Below are 16,820 nucleotides of genomic sequence, written 5' to 3'. Positions count from 1 at the left end.
CTGGAAGGTAAGCAGGTAAACCTGCTGCAGCGTGTCATGCCGCCCCCTCATCACACCATCGCCCTCCTGACCAATAAAACTTCTTCATTTATTATCAGATTAGAGGGAATAAAGAGCAGAAACGTGCTGATGCTCAATCAACAGGGAGGAGAAGCAAGAGAGCCGGCAGGTCGGTGCAGGTAGGGAAAACAAACGCCCCCCACAGAGAGCCAAAGCTGCAAATTAACGCACAAAAGAGAGAAATTCTTTTTGTTCAGCGAGCCTGAAAACTCCTGCGGCAGAGAGAGGACGCCTAAAAACCTGCTGACCTTTGAGAGGTTCTGCAAAGACTCGCTAGCTGTTAGGTTCCTTCAGCGAGCTGATCTCAGAGATGATTTATTGACGAAGGTGGCATTCAAAAAAGAGCCTGCTGACAGTCATGACTCACAGGTTTATGAATTACACTGTAGGATTAGTCAAGGCATTCTCTCCAAGCATTAATCTCTGGGGCTAAAAAATAAAAGCTAAGGCTCCAGTTTCAAAAGCTGCAGTTCCTCTAACGTCCACTCGAGGCTCCAGCAGTTTTTTAATTTTTATACAATTATCCGACCAATATTATGGCTGCTGTTAGCTTAATTGTATGAATACGGCGTCCAAGTTGTCTGTTAACTGTTTGTGTCCTACTGTACAGTCTATAGATGAAGCTTGCTAACCAATGTAGCCAGCATTAGGTGATAACTTCAGTCCATCTTCTCCTCTAACATGGTAACCTGGGGTTAAGGAATTCATCAGGTGCGTCTCAAAAGTCTGAAAAGACCAAGTCCTATAGCTACCATAAAATCAGCACAAGAAATGTTTAAACATTTGCCTCCAGCTTCCTTGTTTTGCACGAGGAACTGTTCTCACAGAAATATGGAAGATGGGTGTTATGTGGCTGGTTTCCGAGGCTCTCATCTGGCCCGAGGTCTCAGTAAGTTTAACTTCGTAACACCAATCAGGGCCCAGGTGACCAGTTTTAGGGTTCTGCTGTGTTTTTACAACGTTACTTTTCAAAATAAGTGCATGCATTTTGGCCTTTAGGTTCCTCTGTTAAAGGAATGGCGATAAAACCTTCACATTTAGGCACCGGCTGGATGTTAAAAGAAAATGTTCGACTTCTTTTAAATTCTGCATTTGTTCTGTTATACAGTTTAAAAATGATAATAATGAATATTATTACTATGGTCATGTTGACACAGTAAGATTTTACTTTTCTTATCCAAAAGCTGGCAAAGTCCTTTTTTTAATCTTTGCTGCCGTGTGCAGGTTGTTAAGATTAAAACAAGAACATGTCTATAAATACACCTCGTAGCTGGAACTTAAGCCATTTAAACACGCTTTGAGTTTTTATCTACACTGTGTATTTCTTATTTTGTGATGACGTGATTACGGCTGATATGTCTGTTATCACTCCAACCCACACTGATGCTCAGATTAGCGAAATCAAACAAAGTCAAACTGCATCGCTAACCCTGATCTGAGCTCATCCCCACACAGTGAGGGTTGCGTTTTGCGTGTCCTACCTGAGCGGCTGGACTGCAGCACCTGCAGGGCTTGAGCCAGCTCCTTGAAGCCCTCGAGGTTTTTATCATTCTGACTGTACAGGAGGATCTTCTTGGCGTCCGAGAAAAGGCGAGAAATTCTGCAAAATAAAAGTAAAACATCAAACGTGAGCCACAAAGGAGCTCTTAGCATACATACAAACACAGAGGGAAAGACCCGGCACATGCCAGCTTACAGTGAAAACAACAAACAGGTTAAAATGACATTTCTGTTGACACTCAAAACAGTTAAAGTGTTAGTTATTATGGAAGCAGTGACTAACTAAACTCCAGAGTTTAAGGTTTACATTCGCCTAACAAGCAAAAGATCCCCCGGTTTGATCACAGATCCAATCTGCTGCTGAAGTGACCACCTTCTGAACAAGGCATCAGCCAAAAGTAGGTTCTAGATAAAAGTAGTAGATATGTAAGGATACTATTTCAGTCCACAGGTTCAAAAGCTAACCTTCTTACACCGACTGTCTGCAGACAGAAAAGGGAGGAAGGTGTCAGCAGATGGTGCCATTTAAAATATGTGAAGTGAAACAGTGGAAAAAGGTTCAAAATTAAACTCTACAGGAAGTTTAAGTGTCACTTTAAAACAAGTAAAGGAACATGAAGTATTAAAGTGAAAAAGCTCAGATAAGTAATTTATATCGTAGCTTTAAGTCTTAAAAGTAGTTGATGTTTATGTGTCACAACATCTGAGAGTTATTGAGCTTCTGGCTCCTTAGGAGAATGAAAACGTAGCAGGAATTTGATAAGCAACCAATAAGATTAAAGATTTGAGGCCTCAGTCACACAGGCCTAGAGACCAGCGAACCTCCAGCGACCTCTGGGTGATATTGGCTCACAAAGAAGATGTTGCACCCAAAACCTCTTTATGATCGATCTGGTCACCAGCAGATTCCCACGGTACACCACAGGTTGGATGAAAGATGCCGGTTAGTCTGCAAACGCTCGCCCACTAACCACAGAGTGGTGGTGAAAGTCAAAAACATACGACACAAACCAGAAAAAAAAAAACTATGTTCGCCTTCATAGTAAAAGCGACTCCTTATTGCTGAAACCAACACATTTCAAAAGGCCGCAGCTTTTACTTTGAAGGTCACTGTTCCAGTACCGCTTAACGAGCAGCTCCCGAGTGTAAACTAATAGCGAAAAAAGCGACCACAAAATCGGCTGATGTGTGTGATGTAATCAGTCATGATGAATCCTTACTGATTTTGGGTTTAGGCCATGAAAACAGCTGAAGCGTCAGCTTATACACAAACACTGAGAGCAGATGACCTGCCGGTGTTGGTTAGAGGTAAAAGCAGCTGAAATCTTAAAATTCAGTTTTGTCTGTTAATGTGTGAGAGGAGGAAAGTTAAAGTGTATCAATAAAGTTTCAGAAATAAAGTCACTGACAGCCTGTTTCAGCTCTACAGACGGCATTTATGTAAGAACTGAGCTGAGATTTCACTCTATATGTAAATGTAATGAAAATGAAATGAAAGAATGTGAGGTACTATCAGAATAAAATTCATTTTACTTAAAAATGTCTGCTGATTAGTAAAAGATGAAACCACAAGCACGCTTTAGCAGTTTAATAAAGATGAGAAGTTTTTCAGAATAAAAGCCTCTTTTTTGGCCACTCACATTGAGTCGTTGAAGTTGCCGACGATGCCCGGGGACTCGCCCGGTGTCGGATGTCTGAAGCAGGGGTTGTTGGCGTTGCAGAGGATTCCCTGAAGCCAGGGCAGCGTGCCGGCTGATGGCATCGCCTTGTTTGGAAAATGACCTGCAGACAGGAAAAGAAAACAGGAAGTCACAAGAAAGTCGGAGGATCTTGCAGTAAAAGTGACAGGAAAGCTGTGACCAGCTCCAAACAGGCTCACAGGAGATATAGTGCACATTTTTAGGTGCCCTCCAACTCACCTCTGCACTGTAACATGAAGAGAATAAAGCCCCTGTGTTTCCCAATGTAAGATATGTAGGTTTTAAAGCCATAGATGTGGTTTTGCCTGTGTGCTGCGGTCAGATTTAATCTGAAAGATCTTCAGGGTGTTTCTTTATCTTCCTGGTCTGATGGAACAAAGTGTTCCCACGTTCACCTGGACTCAGAGGTGTCAGATAAGCTACAATTGGTTTATTGTCGCCCGCAGTCGAGCATCAGCGGCACCCGCTGCAGGTTGAAGCCGAGGGCAGAGGCACGAGCGGGTTCACTTTGAGAGCAAAGACCTTTACCCCTTTCTCTCATTGAGCTTCACCGTGTCAGCTGTACGCGCAGAGAAGGCGCTGGTATCAGGGAACCTTTAAGACTGCCAACTGGCCTCTTTTTAATCAAAACACAGATAAGATAAACGAGAGGCGCAGATTCACTTCACTCGACAGCAGAGTGAGGGCCACACAGGTGGAACAACAGCTTCAGGATGAGCTCAGCGGTGAAAAACTCCCACAGGCTCCAGACCAAAACACCAGAGCTTGACTTGTTAAACTGGGTGTAAAAGACACACTGCAGCTTAAATCTGTGAACTGATAATGATCATAAAACATGTTAATAAATGGCCTGTATTTGTATAGCGCTTTACTAGTGCCTAAGGACCCCAAAACGCTTTACACATCCAGTCATCCACACACACATTCACACACTGGTGATGGCAGGCTACATTGTAGCCACGAGGCTGCCAGACACTGGCACCACCGGGCCCTCTGACCACCACCAGTGTGAAGAGTCTTGCCCAAAGACACAACGGCCAAGACTGTCCAAGCCAGGGCTCGAACCGGCAACCTTCCAATTACAAGGCAAACTCCCAACTCTTGAGCCACGAGTGCCACAGAGCAAATGATGAACTGTGTGCTGCTTAATCAATTAATAGCTCGAGCAAAAGCTCCACCCACTCGGACCTCCCTCCTGGTGTTTGTCAGGTTCAGATTTACATTGTAAGCAGGTCCATATGCAGACTCGTGCAATTTACATTACTGCACTTGGGTCCACTTGTGCACGTGTGCACCATGATTTCCCCACACCAGCATTGTTGGCGGTCTGCCAACAATCTTCAAAAACAGGCAGGTAAACATAAACATGCGGGTTTAGGCAAATATTTTAATAAACTTATCACTTTCATCATGTCTGCTGCCCGTGACAGAGAAGTCATGTTCATACACACAGACAGGTCAGATCAAGATTTTTCCCACTGGGGCTGAAAAAGAAAAAACTAGAGGAAGAAAGAAAGCTGAGGTTATGTGGGTGTTATGGTTGGTAACCTACGCTAGCTCGCTATTCAGTGACGTCTGAATCATAGCCATAAACAGCCTTTTACACACTGTAATGAAAATAGTTATACTCTAAAGATGGCGCTAGTCTAGGCACAGACAGACTAAAGGGATATCCTTCAGTCCTCCACCTGTCCCAGCAGCAGGTGGAGACTCTCTTGTCTGTGCCTTATTATGAAACAGAACTTCTGTTTCGTGCTGCCAACTCAAACATGTGGATCTACGCACTGTGGCCTGACTCTGCTGTGATAACTGCGTCACACCATCCACATCATCACGTTGTTTTCTTTGCAGTTATATTCCAGCGTGGTTACACCTCAGTCAGCTGGCTGCTTTATTTAGTAATTTCACTTATCATGGCCCCTGAGGTGTTCAGAGTTTGCTGGAAGTTGGTAAAATAAACTCATTTGGACATATATACACACACACACACACACACACACACACACACACACACACATATATACACACATGCAGATGTACACTCATCCCCCCTCCCCCTCCAAACGCCTTCGACGCTTATTCCCTTCCGATGCCGACGGTGGATCAAGGAGACCAGCGCTTATGCTGCAGGCCGGATGCACTGTCTACACTGGCTGTCTCTCACCCTTTACCCATCCCTGTTGCTTGTCATGTGTTTCTTTGGTGTATTAAGAGTTTTTTCATGTGCTCTTATGTGCAGAGGTGTTTTTTTCTGTTCTCAAACTGATCTCCCTATTGGAGCTCAGTCTGGGGGAGTTATTTTTTTCTCCTCATCTTTCCTCGTGTTGTGCATTTTCCATTGTTATACCTCTCTGACCTGTCTTCCCCATGTGATGTTTTTGTGTCATGTATGTATGGTCGGGGGGTAAGATGGCACCGCTATTGCGTGCACTAGGTCGGCAGCCTTAACATGAAATTTCCCACTCGTGGGACTAATAAAGGTATCTTATCCATCTTATTTGCTCAGGAGCACAGTTGAAATATTTTCTTCCCAAAGCGCTTCTTTATCTGGTCACTGTGCAGCAGGTGAGTTTTTCAACAACGCCTTAACTCTTAAATCACCTGTGAGACTTGGCGATGCATTCAAGTACACCCCTGAAAGGTCAGAGGTTTTGGAGTAACACGTTGGTGTACAGATGTGAAGCACCTCAGTGGGAAACGTTCTCCCGTAACAACTTCACTCAAGCGTGTTAACAACTGAATTTGAGAAAGAGCTGATATTTTTTAAAAAGACAATCAAATTTCAACACTTGACGAGTTGCTTTAGGATGAAACATCCACACTTTGGTTTTACGCTTTAGATTTTAAACAGCATCTAAACTTTTTTTTAGATGCTGTAAACAGAGTCAACTGAAGTGAATAATGCGGAAAAACCTTAAAAAGAAGCCACAGATGAAGAAGACTGCCCTCACATGACTGATTCAGACTCGTTAAAGGTGATGTCAACAGCCACATTCTCTTTAGAAATTAATCTTAAAAAGTAATTTTATCCTGTTGACTCAATCACATCCATTATACTTCTGATGTTTTTGGCCGGCATGGTGGACAATCGCCTGAAAGAAAAGTGGGATCTACAGCTGAAAGCAGCTCAGCAGCTCTGAATATCTGCCACAAAAACAAACAGAAAAGTTTGAACTGTGTGCAGCGGAGCTGTCGTGTCACGTCAAGTCACATTAATTTGTACAGCACGTTTAGCACGCAGTGTTGACCCAAAGTGCCCACGCAGAGGGATTAACCATTATAAATTCGTCTCCATGAACATGTTCAAAGCTATGCTGGTGTGTAAAACTGGATATTAAAGGATCGAGCGGGCTCCAGCTCGTCTCTGATCCAGCGTGGCGAGTTTCAACACGTCCCTGCAGCTCACATGCTGCGTGAATCACTGCACAACTATTCTCACACAGCACGAGAAGTGAAAGTACTTCGAGTGCCCAGAGCTTCTGCTTTCACGGGGAAAGAGGAAGACGAGCAGCTTCCTGTGCCGTCTTCATCTCCTGATGTTGACGTTTGGCCCGAGTGAGGCAGAGAGGCACTCCTCCTCTGAGATAATCGGTGAGGAATGAAAGCGTTTCCTTTTGTTTCCTGTGAGGCAGGTTTCATTCATCCAGTAAAAAAGTATAGCCTGAAGCTTCTGATTCTTCATCTTCAGCCGCTGACACCGGATTATCTCAAGATCCCCTCAGTCATTTTAAACTTTGGCATTTTACACCCTATTTGAGTCGGTTTATGCCGACATGTGTTACACTTTAAAAGTTTAACTGCGTCGTTTTAAGGAAGGATTTCCTGAGCTTCAACAGAGCGAGATGAAAAGACGGCTGAAGAGTCAATTACAGCAAATTGCTGTTATTAACTGTGACAAATTCCCAGTAAAATCACAGATATTCCCGGTGCAGTGATGCCAGATTTAATAGTAAAAAGTTAACACTTAAAAGCATTTCTTGATCTGGACAAGTTGCTTGAATGCCTTTACGGTAAAGATTTCACGGGGGTGGAATAACAATAGGTGTCTAAGGACAGCAGTGTGGAAAAACACTGGTATATTTCCACTGATTCCACTAATTTCTCTTAAGCAATTTTAGGCTGTTCTTCCTTTGTTTTTCAACTGAACTGCTCAACAAATGAGAAAAATTACTTTTTTTCCCTTCAAAGTCTCGGCATGAAAACACACGACAGGAAGTCTTTTTTTTTTCTCCGGAACTGCTGTAAAACAGTTTGGGGTTGGGGTCGTCCCAGATCGTGACTTTATATCTCACAGGGTTCATCCGGGTTAAAATATGACTGTTGGCTGCACAATATCGTCTGCAGCTGTGGAAGAGTTTACCGATCAGTTGATGGAAAGAACGTGAACTGATCAATCGTGAAGTCTGTGTTTTTGAGATCTGGACTGTTGGTCGGGTGACGTCAGCTTTCGCTGAGCGGACGTGTCAGTCAATGCTCAAAGTAAATGAACAAACAGATGGGTGGAAACATAATTAAGTTGCTGACATGTGACTAATAAATGGAGTTACCAGCAGCTGTTCAGTTTTTCTTCATTTTCACAGCGCTCGCCGGGCGAAAAGGCCTCGCATCACACAACCATTCGCTATAGGTTTAAAGTGGACCTTCGCTACTGAGTCACTGCTTCACGTCTTCATATTTTGCTTTCAAGGAGCAAAATCCAGTTTTTCTCTGGACATTTGCTGCTTTTTCACTCATTTTCAGTCCAGTTCTTATACCTGACCATTTTTAACCATTTAGCATTAACAAATGAATCACTCAAACATAAAAATTCGCCAAACTCAAGAGATGAACCGGTGTTGAATCTACACATAACAGAAAACTTAAAAAACACCAATTTCCATCTGCAGTTCAGTCCAGCTTCGAACACCTTTGATTCAAACTTGAGATCGTTTCCATGTGGAAGTAACCTGGAAAATGTTTTCCTACTTTCTCTCTCTGTGAGATCACCATAACTTCCTGTCTGAGTCAGCTTCTTCTCTCCAACTTCTCCATGTCCTTCGTCATATTTCCTTTCAGGCTTGGGAAGATGTTCAAAACATCTGATTTCAAACAGCTGATTTATTTATGCAACATCGAGGTCTACGCTGAGACGGAAAAAGAAGACGCTGAAGTGAGGTTTAACCCTTTCGTGCAGTTTAACACTCCTATCAGAGCTTTTTGATTGTCGATGGATCACTGTGGCCTTCACGACGGCTGATAAAGAGCAATAAAAACAAGCTCCTCGTGATAAACAACACGGGGAGATTCATTTAGCACATGGAGCTTTAATTTGAAATCCTGCAGCAGTAAGCAATACTGCACTTCCTCCTGCTTCCAGGACCACTGTCAATCAATAACCTCGGGTAATGAGAAATCAATCAGTGTGAAACTGATATCAGATGTTCCTAAAGGTGCAAGGGTCTGAAGAGAGATGATAACCAGCACAAGATATTCCAGCACTCATCTGGCCGCCCCTGGACCCTCCAGGAACACCTGAAAACAGGACTCCAGCTGGACTGGGCTGGAATGTATGTGCCTACAGCCTGATCGCCCCCTGTGTGACCACCAATAACTGACACCCTCACTGCCACGGCGGAGGAGGAGACGGGGTCAGGGTGCACAAATTAAGGTAGTTCTATCCCCCCTCCATGATGATGCTGGGGTCAGAAACACGCCTATTGTGTGATTTATATAATGGTGGTGCACCTCACAGCAGGAACGTTCTAGATTTGAAGCTTTGTGTTCATGTCTCTCACCTCCAGCGCGTATTTGCACCACCTGACTGGTGCTGGTCCAGTTCTGTTTTGGTTTGACAGTGTTTCTAGCAGAAGCTGTGCTCATTTTTTGTGCAAAGAAAATCACTTTCGTAGCTGAAAAACGAAGTCAACGTAGATGACGTCCAACATACGTCAAACACCGCCTGATGTTGTCACCACCATTTTTATGACATCATCATTTTTAGCCCGAAGCTCCGTGTGCTGGGTCAACCATGACAAGCATAAACTTCGCATCACACCAAGATTTGTCTCCCAGATCAAACAGACACGATGCTGCAGGCTGATTGGATGAGGATGCTCTCCGACATCACTCTTCATCTCTTGAAACTTTGTGAAACTGGGGCAGCCGTTGCCTCAATGGATCGATCGGCTCAGGCTCTGAACCAGAGCGCCGTTTGATTAGCGTTTAAATAAAGGTTTTCAACTCACACTCATGCTGCTCGTAGGGAGGGTAGTTCAGCCGCACAGAGATGAGGATGAAGAAGATGAAGAGGGGCCAGACGATCTCCGCCAGGAGCTGGAGCTGAAACACACACAGACACACACTTTGACACGTAATCCAGCTAGAAACAGGAAACCATTAGAGAAACACAAAAAGAGTGCATGCATGCGGTCTAAAAGCCTCCTGATTGGCTCCTTTTAAGCTTCACGTGTTTATTATCAGAAGTTATTCATAAGTAATGAAAAGTCACTGATCGATCAGCAGCAGAGCACGGAGCCCAAACCAGGTTACTGATCAGGGTCGAGTGAAAATCCCCCCCAAAAAACAAAAAAACCCCACATAACTCCAGAGAGGTGACCTTAAACCCCCATCACGCTGACCGCTTTGTTTCTGTGGTCAAACATAAAACAAGTCAGACAGGTGGTCCTATCCAGGTAACACAAACTGAACCAGTTAAAGTCAGCTTCATCTCAGTTTGCAAACATAAAAATGTAGAAAATAAAAGTATTTTTTTTATTTCCAGCTCCTCACATGATGCTTTGCATAAAAGCATCATTAAAAAATGTTTCTCTCTGTTATCAGACATGTTATCAAACAATCAAGCGATTGATTTATCCAGAAACTGATCAGCTAAATAACATTTAATCTAAATTGCTATACAAGTAGTTCTTTCTCCGAGGACAGGCACACACTGATAACATATACAAACAACATGGCATTTATTCCACGCGTTTAGACTTTTCTTCTGTAACCATCTGTAAAAATCCCACAAACACTTTTTCCTTCAGCTAAAGATATCGGCTGTTTCAGGAACCGCATGACTGATTAATAAATCCAACATGTCAGAGCAGAAGGTGCAGTTTCTTTAAGGACAGGAAAGTAAAGGCTCATAAAAGCAGCCTAATCGACTGTTTTGTCTAGAAATATATTTCGTTCAGTCCAACATTTAAGATTTTAAGGGTCTAAAGGTCCTCAAAGGTTATTTATGGACCAAGTGATTGACTGAATAATGCAGAAACTGAAAAAAAAAAAAAACCTTTAAAAAGACTTTTTATGGACCAAATGACACCCTGATGAATGAAAAGTGATGTAAAGGTTGACAGGCTAAGCCCTGATGTGTGTGTGTGTGTGTGTGACTGACCGTCTGTCGTCGTCTGTAGGTGAAGTTCTTCCACAGCAGCAGACCCAGCTGTGTAGTGACAGACATTCCTGCTGCCGCCGTCGCTGCTCCGCCTGAATAATCGTCAGCAGCTGCTCGCTCTGCATTAAAGCACAAAACAACACTGAGCTCAAAGGTGCAGGGGTCAAAGGTCACATCAGATACTGAAGCTGCTGATCTCAGTCCAAGTTATCAGCTGAAACACAGTCAGCAACTGTCCCAGTGTTTCCCATCAGAGTCATCCTCACAGGCTTCCCTCTTCATTCTTAGCGAGAGCATTTGGAAATAAAACAGGAAATATTTCACAAATAAAACACGAAAAATCTTATCAAACATTTTTAAATTATCTGAGGATTTTAATCAGAGACCTGACATTAGTATTTTTTAAGGTGATTCGAATCCTGACCAGGGAACCTTTGGAGCAAACTGCGCATCTGCCATCACATCTTTACAAACACATCAAACTGTGGGCGTCTCCTGGATGATCTCAGGAGAACATCGCAACCCGTTTCAGATCCAGGTATCCTTCTGGAGTCAGGATTTCATCTCCTTAGAATTATTTATAGTGTAGATGATTCTAAGAAAATCTCCTTTTTTACCCTCTCAGCTCTCTCGTTTTCCTCTCGGGTTTACTCCACCCTCTCATCCAGATTCGGTCACTTCTGGCTATGAATCCAACGTTCAGGATTTAAAAATACACACCTGAGGGTCTCTCACACCACAAACTCCAAACTAAGGTTCACGTTTTGGTTTCATGCACTCTGGTTTGCTTTAGCTTGTAATCACGCAACAGCACAAAAACAACTTCACCTCGCATACCTCCACCCTGCCATCATCACCTGCATGGGCTGGGTCTCGCTTTGAACCGTGATGACTACTGCCACTCGATTATGACTTTATTAAACAGAGAGCACATCCATCGTGTTGCCTGCCTGTAAGCGTTACTTTATCCCACTTTGTATAACATCAAACCATCATTCAGTAAAAACTTGATCCCTTCCTCGTATTTTGACTTTTTTTCAGGTCTGGATCTGCAAACAGCCTCCCACACACTAATTAGCAGAAAAGGTAGAGAACTCAAGGAAGGTCTAATACCGAGAAGCTGCAAATAAATACGTTTCTGCATCTTCAAACACATGCCAAGTGATTTTGTTTCTCTTTGTGGGTTTTTTGCCATAACTGCAATTGGTCTGAAAGTCTGAACCAAGCAAAACACTCCTGCACGCTAATAACAATCTGAGCACCTGTGATTTAAATCCAGCGTGTAAGCACTCAAACGCCTCAAAGTGCACGTGAAAATCTACACCATAAAGCTTGAAACAAAAGCTTTATCTCTTCCTTTACTGCGGCATGAATACGCACTTAGATACGATATGTGGTGTTTAAGGTCAGACATTTCAATAAATAAGAGATGTCAACTAAAGCTCCAGTCAGCAATATTCACCCATGTGACGTCAGCCCCTGTTTCTGAGAACTTCTCGTGGGCTACTGGTGGTTTTCTTTACAAAAAAGCAGAACACACACAATGTAAGGCAACACGCAGATGCAATGCTCTCTAGTTCTGTATTTTATTTTGTATTGATTTTAATCATTCACCTCCCACATACTGGTGTGGACACCGAGAGCTGCAGAGCCTGTGGATGTCCACGCCGAGCCCCACCCTCACCGTCTGATAACAAACTTCATGTCACCCTGCAGACTCTCGGATGCAGAAACAGTAAAACTTGATAAGAAAATAAGAAAGCGAGCTGGTTTTACACGCGCGCTACATTAACCTGAGAGTGGGCCACAGGTGTCGCTCTTTAACCTGCAGGTCTCGGGTTTAAAGTCTGGGTGGTGTGAGAGGTCATCATGCGTCCTGTCGCCAGGTTTAGGCAGCTCAGGTGTTACTCGTGGTGTTAATGAGATTCAGGACCCTAAGAAGGGGACCAGGAATTAGGGTCTAGGTGACTCTCACAGTCTGTTTTAATGGGTAATAACCCTTACAGTCAAAAACGCCCAGAATCCATCCCTGTGTATAGCAGAAACCCCGACAATGACTTTTCTTCATCTTTTAATTTTTTTAATTTGAATTATATTTCGAGGAAGATCCTTTTGAAGGAATTTTAGTTATTATTCACCTCTGGCTCTAGTGTGTCTTTATCCTGTCTTCCTCCCCTCACCGCCAACCGGTCGCAGCAGATGGATGCCCCTACCCAAGCCTGAAAAGGGAGTTTTTCGTTGCGTCTTGTCTCATCACAAAGCAGGCACTAAAGATGGAGTCTAAAACGAATCGATGTACGCTCTCTGGACATCTACCTGCTGCATCAACGCAGGGATCAGCTGGACGTCAACTGGGAGCTGCAGCTTTCAGGCATGATTAATCTGATCTGAGCAAACACATGTGAAGAGCTGCAGTGCATGCTTAAGAAGTGATGAGTGCTGAGCGCTTAAGCTGGAACTGATCTTCTCCTATCACCGCTGGCATTTATATTCATGCCTATCACCTGCATGTTAGGATCACGTCTTTAATCTAAACTGCTGAGCTCGATTTCTTCTCTTTCTTTTGTGCTGTGCAAATTATCGGCTGTGTTGTTTAAGTTTCTTCCGTCCTTTGCCATCGGGGCAGCTCCTCAGGCACGTCTTTGAAATAAGACTTAGCGTTACTTATCCTGGGCGTAGTCTTTAGTTTTGAAAGTTACAACTAATCTGCCTTAATCTTTGAGCAAAGTCGAGAATAGTCTGAGCCGCCCGTGGTTTTAAATAAAGTTTTCACTGATCTGAAAGTAGTTTAAGCAGCAGTGGCCTGACTGATCAATGTGATTGGGCAAAAAGGAAGGAGACCACATGGACACACACACACACCTTTACTTACACTGATCAATGAGCTGCAGCTCCGCCTCTAACACACACACACACACACTTGTTTCTTGTGGTGTGCCCATGATTAAATCAGAAGGTCAGAAACGGCCTACGGCACAACAGCTGCTTCATCTATAGAAAACTTTATCGATAAAGCTCGATCAGGTAAATCTGCAACTCCACATTTCATCTCTAAAACGCCACACTGTCATCGTCAAAGTCTGAACGAATCAATGCAGTTACTGATTAACCCTTGTGTTGTCCTCGGGATTCCCATATACTTGTTTGCCATTCACCTAGGGGTCATTTTTGACCCGAGGACAACACAAGGGTTAAGGGAAATGATTAGAATCCAATCATCAGTGATAACACTCCCAGACTGAGGATGTAATGTCTGTGGGTTCTAATAGACAGCGTGACACACACACACACACTGAGGAAATATGACAATACTGCAGCCTGACTTGGCATCATCTACAACACATAAAAACTGAGCTTGTCTTCACAGACTTTCTAAAAGCAGATTCTGCTGCTGGTTTCAGCTCATCAGGTCTGGATTTTACTCCCCTGGGACTCTGAAGGAGGCTGTGTGGCGTAAAAAAAAAGGTGAGTAAATATGAACATTTCACACACACTCACATGTGGAGGTTCAGGAATAAACATTTCCGGGCAGATAAAACATGTCAGAAGCTTTGATCTGCAGTTCGATGCCGCTTTAGGAGTTTGATTCATAAAACCTCAACTACGGGCTGCTGCAGCGTCCCCAGCGGTACGATCACAAACTGCACATTCTGCTTCTCAACTCGCTTTAAAACTTTATTAAAAATCCAAATAACCCCTGCTAAATGTATTAAAATGCACTTTGAAAGCAAGAGTTTATTCTGTTTTTTAAAGAGTTTAAAGGTTTGACGTAAACCGGGTTCACACCCCGATGTCCTCCTCCTCTTTACTGTCTCACTTTTTGTTCTTTGGAGTTTATTTTTGAGCCTCTTCTGTGCTTTTTATTCAGTCCGAGAACCTAAAGCGAACTTTTCCCTTTCCCCCTGAGAAAAAAAAAAAGGTGAAGCGTTTAAACCGAGTCCTGTGTTCCCGCTGTACCGCAGTTAAACCGGATTAAAGAGCAGAAGCAGAGGGGAGAACATGAAAGAGGAGGACAGGAGGAGAGAAGCGAAGTGATCTCACCTGTGTGGCTAGCAGTCAGTTGCTCGGTCCGGGACTCCCTGTCTTCTCCTCTGCCTTCACTCAGCAGCATCTGCTCCTCACGGAGCAACAGCCGCCGGACAAAACTCACCGGAGTAAAGCCTCAATAGTCACAACACACTTCCGCCTAGCACCTTCAAAATAAAACCCGACCGCCATGGAGGAAATGAACTACAAGAATGTTCAAGGTTCAAGGTTCTTTATTCGTCACATGCATAGTTATACAAGTATAACAAACAGTGAAATGAAACCTGACACGTTCCTCTACTTGTGCAAAAGGGGGGGGAGAACATTATATATAATATATACATTAAGTGAATGTGCAGCAGCAGCATGTAGCAAGCAGGTGAATTCTGTACATTAAGTGAATTAAATAAGAATAGACAATCTGAACATTTTACAAAATAGACAATATTTAAAATTAAAGGAATTCGAAATGTACATTGTGCCGGTGGGTTTAGAGTGTCTAGAAGAGAGTCCTGTCTCAGTCACTTATGGATGATGTGAGAGGGCGTGTGTGTGTGTGTGTGGGGGGGGGGGGCTTGGGGATAGAAGCTCCTCTTGAGTCTCTCTGTCCTTGCCCGGATGCCAGGATGGGACGGGTCCTTCAGTATCTGCGCTGCTCTAGTCCGGCATCTCCTGTTGTAGGTGTCCTGAAGCGAGGGGAGATCAATCCTGCAGCATCGCTCTGCTGTACGGATCACTCTCTGAAGAGCTGTTTGGTCCTTAACACAGCTGTTCTCAAACCAGGATGTGATGTTCTGTGTGAGGATGCTCTCCACAGCGCCTGTATAGAAAATCCTGAGGATCTTTGGAGAGACCCTGGACTTCCTCAGTTGTTGTAGGTGATACAGGCGCTGCCTAGCCTTTTTGGTCTGGACCTGAATGTGGGCAGACCATGTCAGGTCTGAGGAGATGTGGACACCGAGATACTTGAAGGACTGCACCCTCTCCACTGGAGCTCCATTGATGATGATGGGCTTGTAGTCTCTGTAATGACTCCTTCTGAAGTCCACCACCAGCTCCTTGGTCTTGCCAACGTTCAGCTGGAGGTGGTTGTCCTGGCACCACGATGCCAGATTCTTCACTTCATCCATGTAGGCCGCCTCATCGTTGTTGGAGATGGCACCCAACACCACTGCGTCGTCAGCAAACTTCACAATGGTGTTGGAGCCGTGGGTGGCCACACAGTCTGAAGTGTAGAGGGAGTAGAGCAGTGGCGAGAGGACACATCCCTGAGGTGCTCCTGTGTTGATAGTGATGCTGTTAGAGACGCATCTACCCACCCTCACCACCTGAGTTCTGCCAGTGAGGAAGTCCAACACCCGTACTGGTGGAAGTTTTACAAACCGGTGTGTGATTTTGTACTTGTTTATGTTTTGGAAATAATTAATGAAAAATTTATTCAACCAGGATAACAACAAAAAACACAAAACAAGCAAATGTCAAAGCTGAGCAACCCTAAAACAACAGAAAAGTCCGTGAAAGCAGTCATTGATGTAATTGCCTCCAGATCTAATCAAAGCAAATCTACTTAAATTCATCTACATAGACCGGATCTTTCAGGTTTATTGATTTTTGCTGCTGACTTCAGGTGGAGGGTAGTGAGCATGTCAGTGCTCTTTATCCAGCTGCACTACATTTTAAAGAGCACATTTTAAGGGTGCCTTTTTTAAATATTTATTTTATCACATTCTATTTTTAGATAATATATTTTAAATATTGTATATTGTGTATCATATTTTATATAATATTTAACATATTTATTCTTTAAAAGTGACAATTTATTCGTGTATTTTAAAGTGAAACAATATTTATATTTCAATTTCATTTCTGCTTTTTACCAGAGATATTTTGTGGGGGTTTTTACCCTGTCATAAGGAACTAATAAAATTAATTAAATAATAAATTTTTAGTGTGGACCAATAGGTAATAAGCTAACAAATAGGCTACCTGATTTAAATTTATGAAATATAATACCTTTATTTTATTTTATAAGATTTTATGCAACCTTATTAATTAAGGAAAAAAAATAAGACTCTTGATATTGTATGACTGCAGTACAATTATAAGTTAAGTAAATTGGTAACAACCGGTCAAGTACAGGCAAAGAATAAAAATAA

General features: G+C 43.2%; 1 protein-coding gene across 2 annotated transcripts in view; it reads right to left on the bottom strand.

Annotated features, from left to right (window-relative positions):
* The window catches only part of LOC120740670 (phospholipid-transporting ATPase ABCA1-like), a 39,799-nt gene extending 24,989 nt beyond the window's left edge, over positions 1 to 14,810 (bottom strand). For both annotated transcript variants that reach the window (XM_040043157.1, XM_040043158.1), the window contains exons 1-5: positions 14,680 to 14,810; positions 10,639 to 10,757; positions 9,485 to 9,578; positions 3,201 to 3,342; positions 1,542 to 1,660 (exon numbers count right to left, since the gene is read on the bottom strand). In XM_040043157.1, coding sequence (XP_039899091.1) covers positions 1,542 to 1,660; positions 3,201 to 3,342; positions 9,485 to 9,578; positions 10,639 to 10,757; positions 14,680 to 14,749 — 544 coding nt within the window. In that variant the 5' untranslated portion in view covers positions 14,750 to 14,810. The remainder of the gene's footprint in view (positions 1 to 1,541; positions 1,661 to 3,200; positions 3,343 to 9,484; positions 9,579 to 10,638; positions 10,758 to 14,679) is intronic.
* Between the last annotated feature and the right edge of the window lie 2,010 nt (positions 14,811 to 16,820).

The sequence above is a fragment of the Simochromis diagramma genome, unplaced genomic scaffold (assembly GCF_900408965.1).
Source record: "Simochromis diagramma unplaced genomic scaffold, fSimDia1.1 OVJJ01000433.1, whole genome shotgun sequence".
NCBI classification, from domain to species: Eukaryota; Metazoa; Chordata; class Actinopteri; order Cichliformes; family Cichlidae; genus Simochromis; species Simochromis diagramma.
Note: the sequence above shows the minus strand (reverse complement) of the source record. Positions and strands in the feature narration are given on the sequence as shown.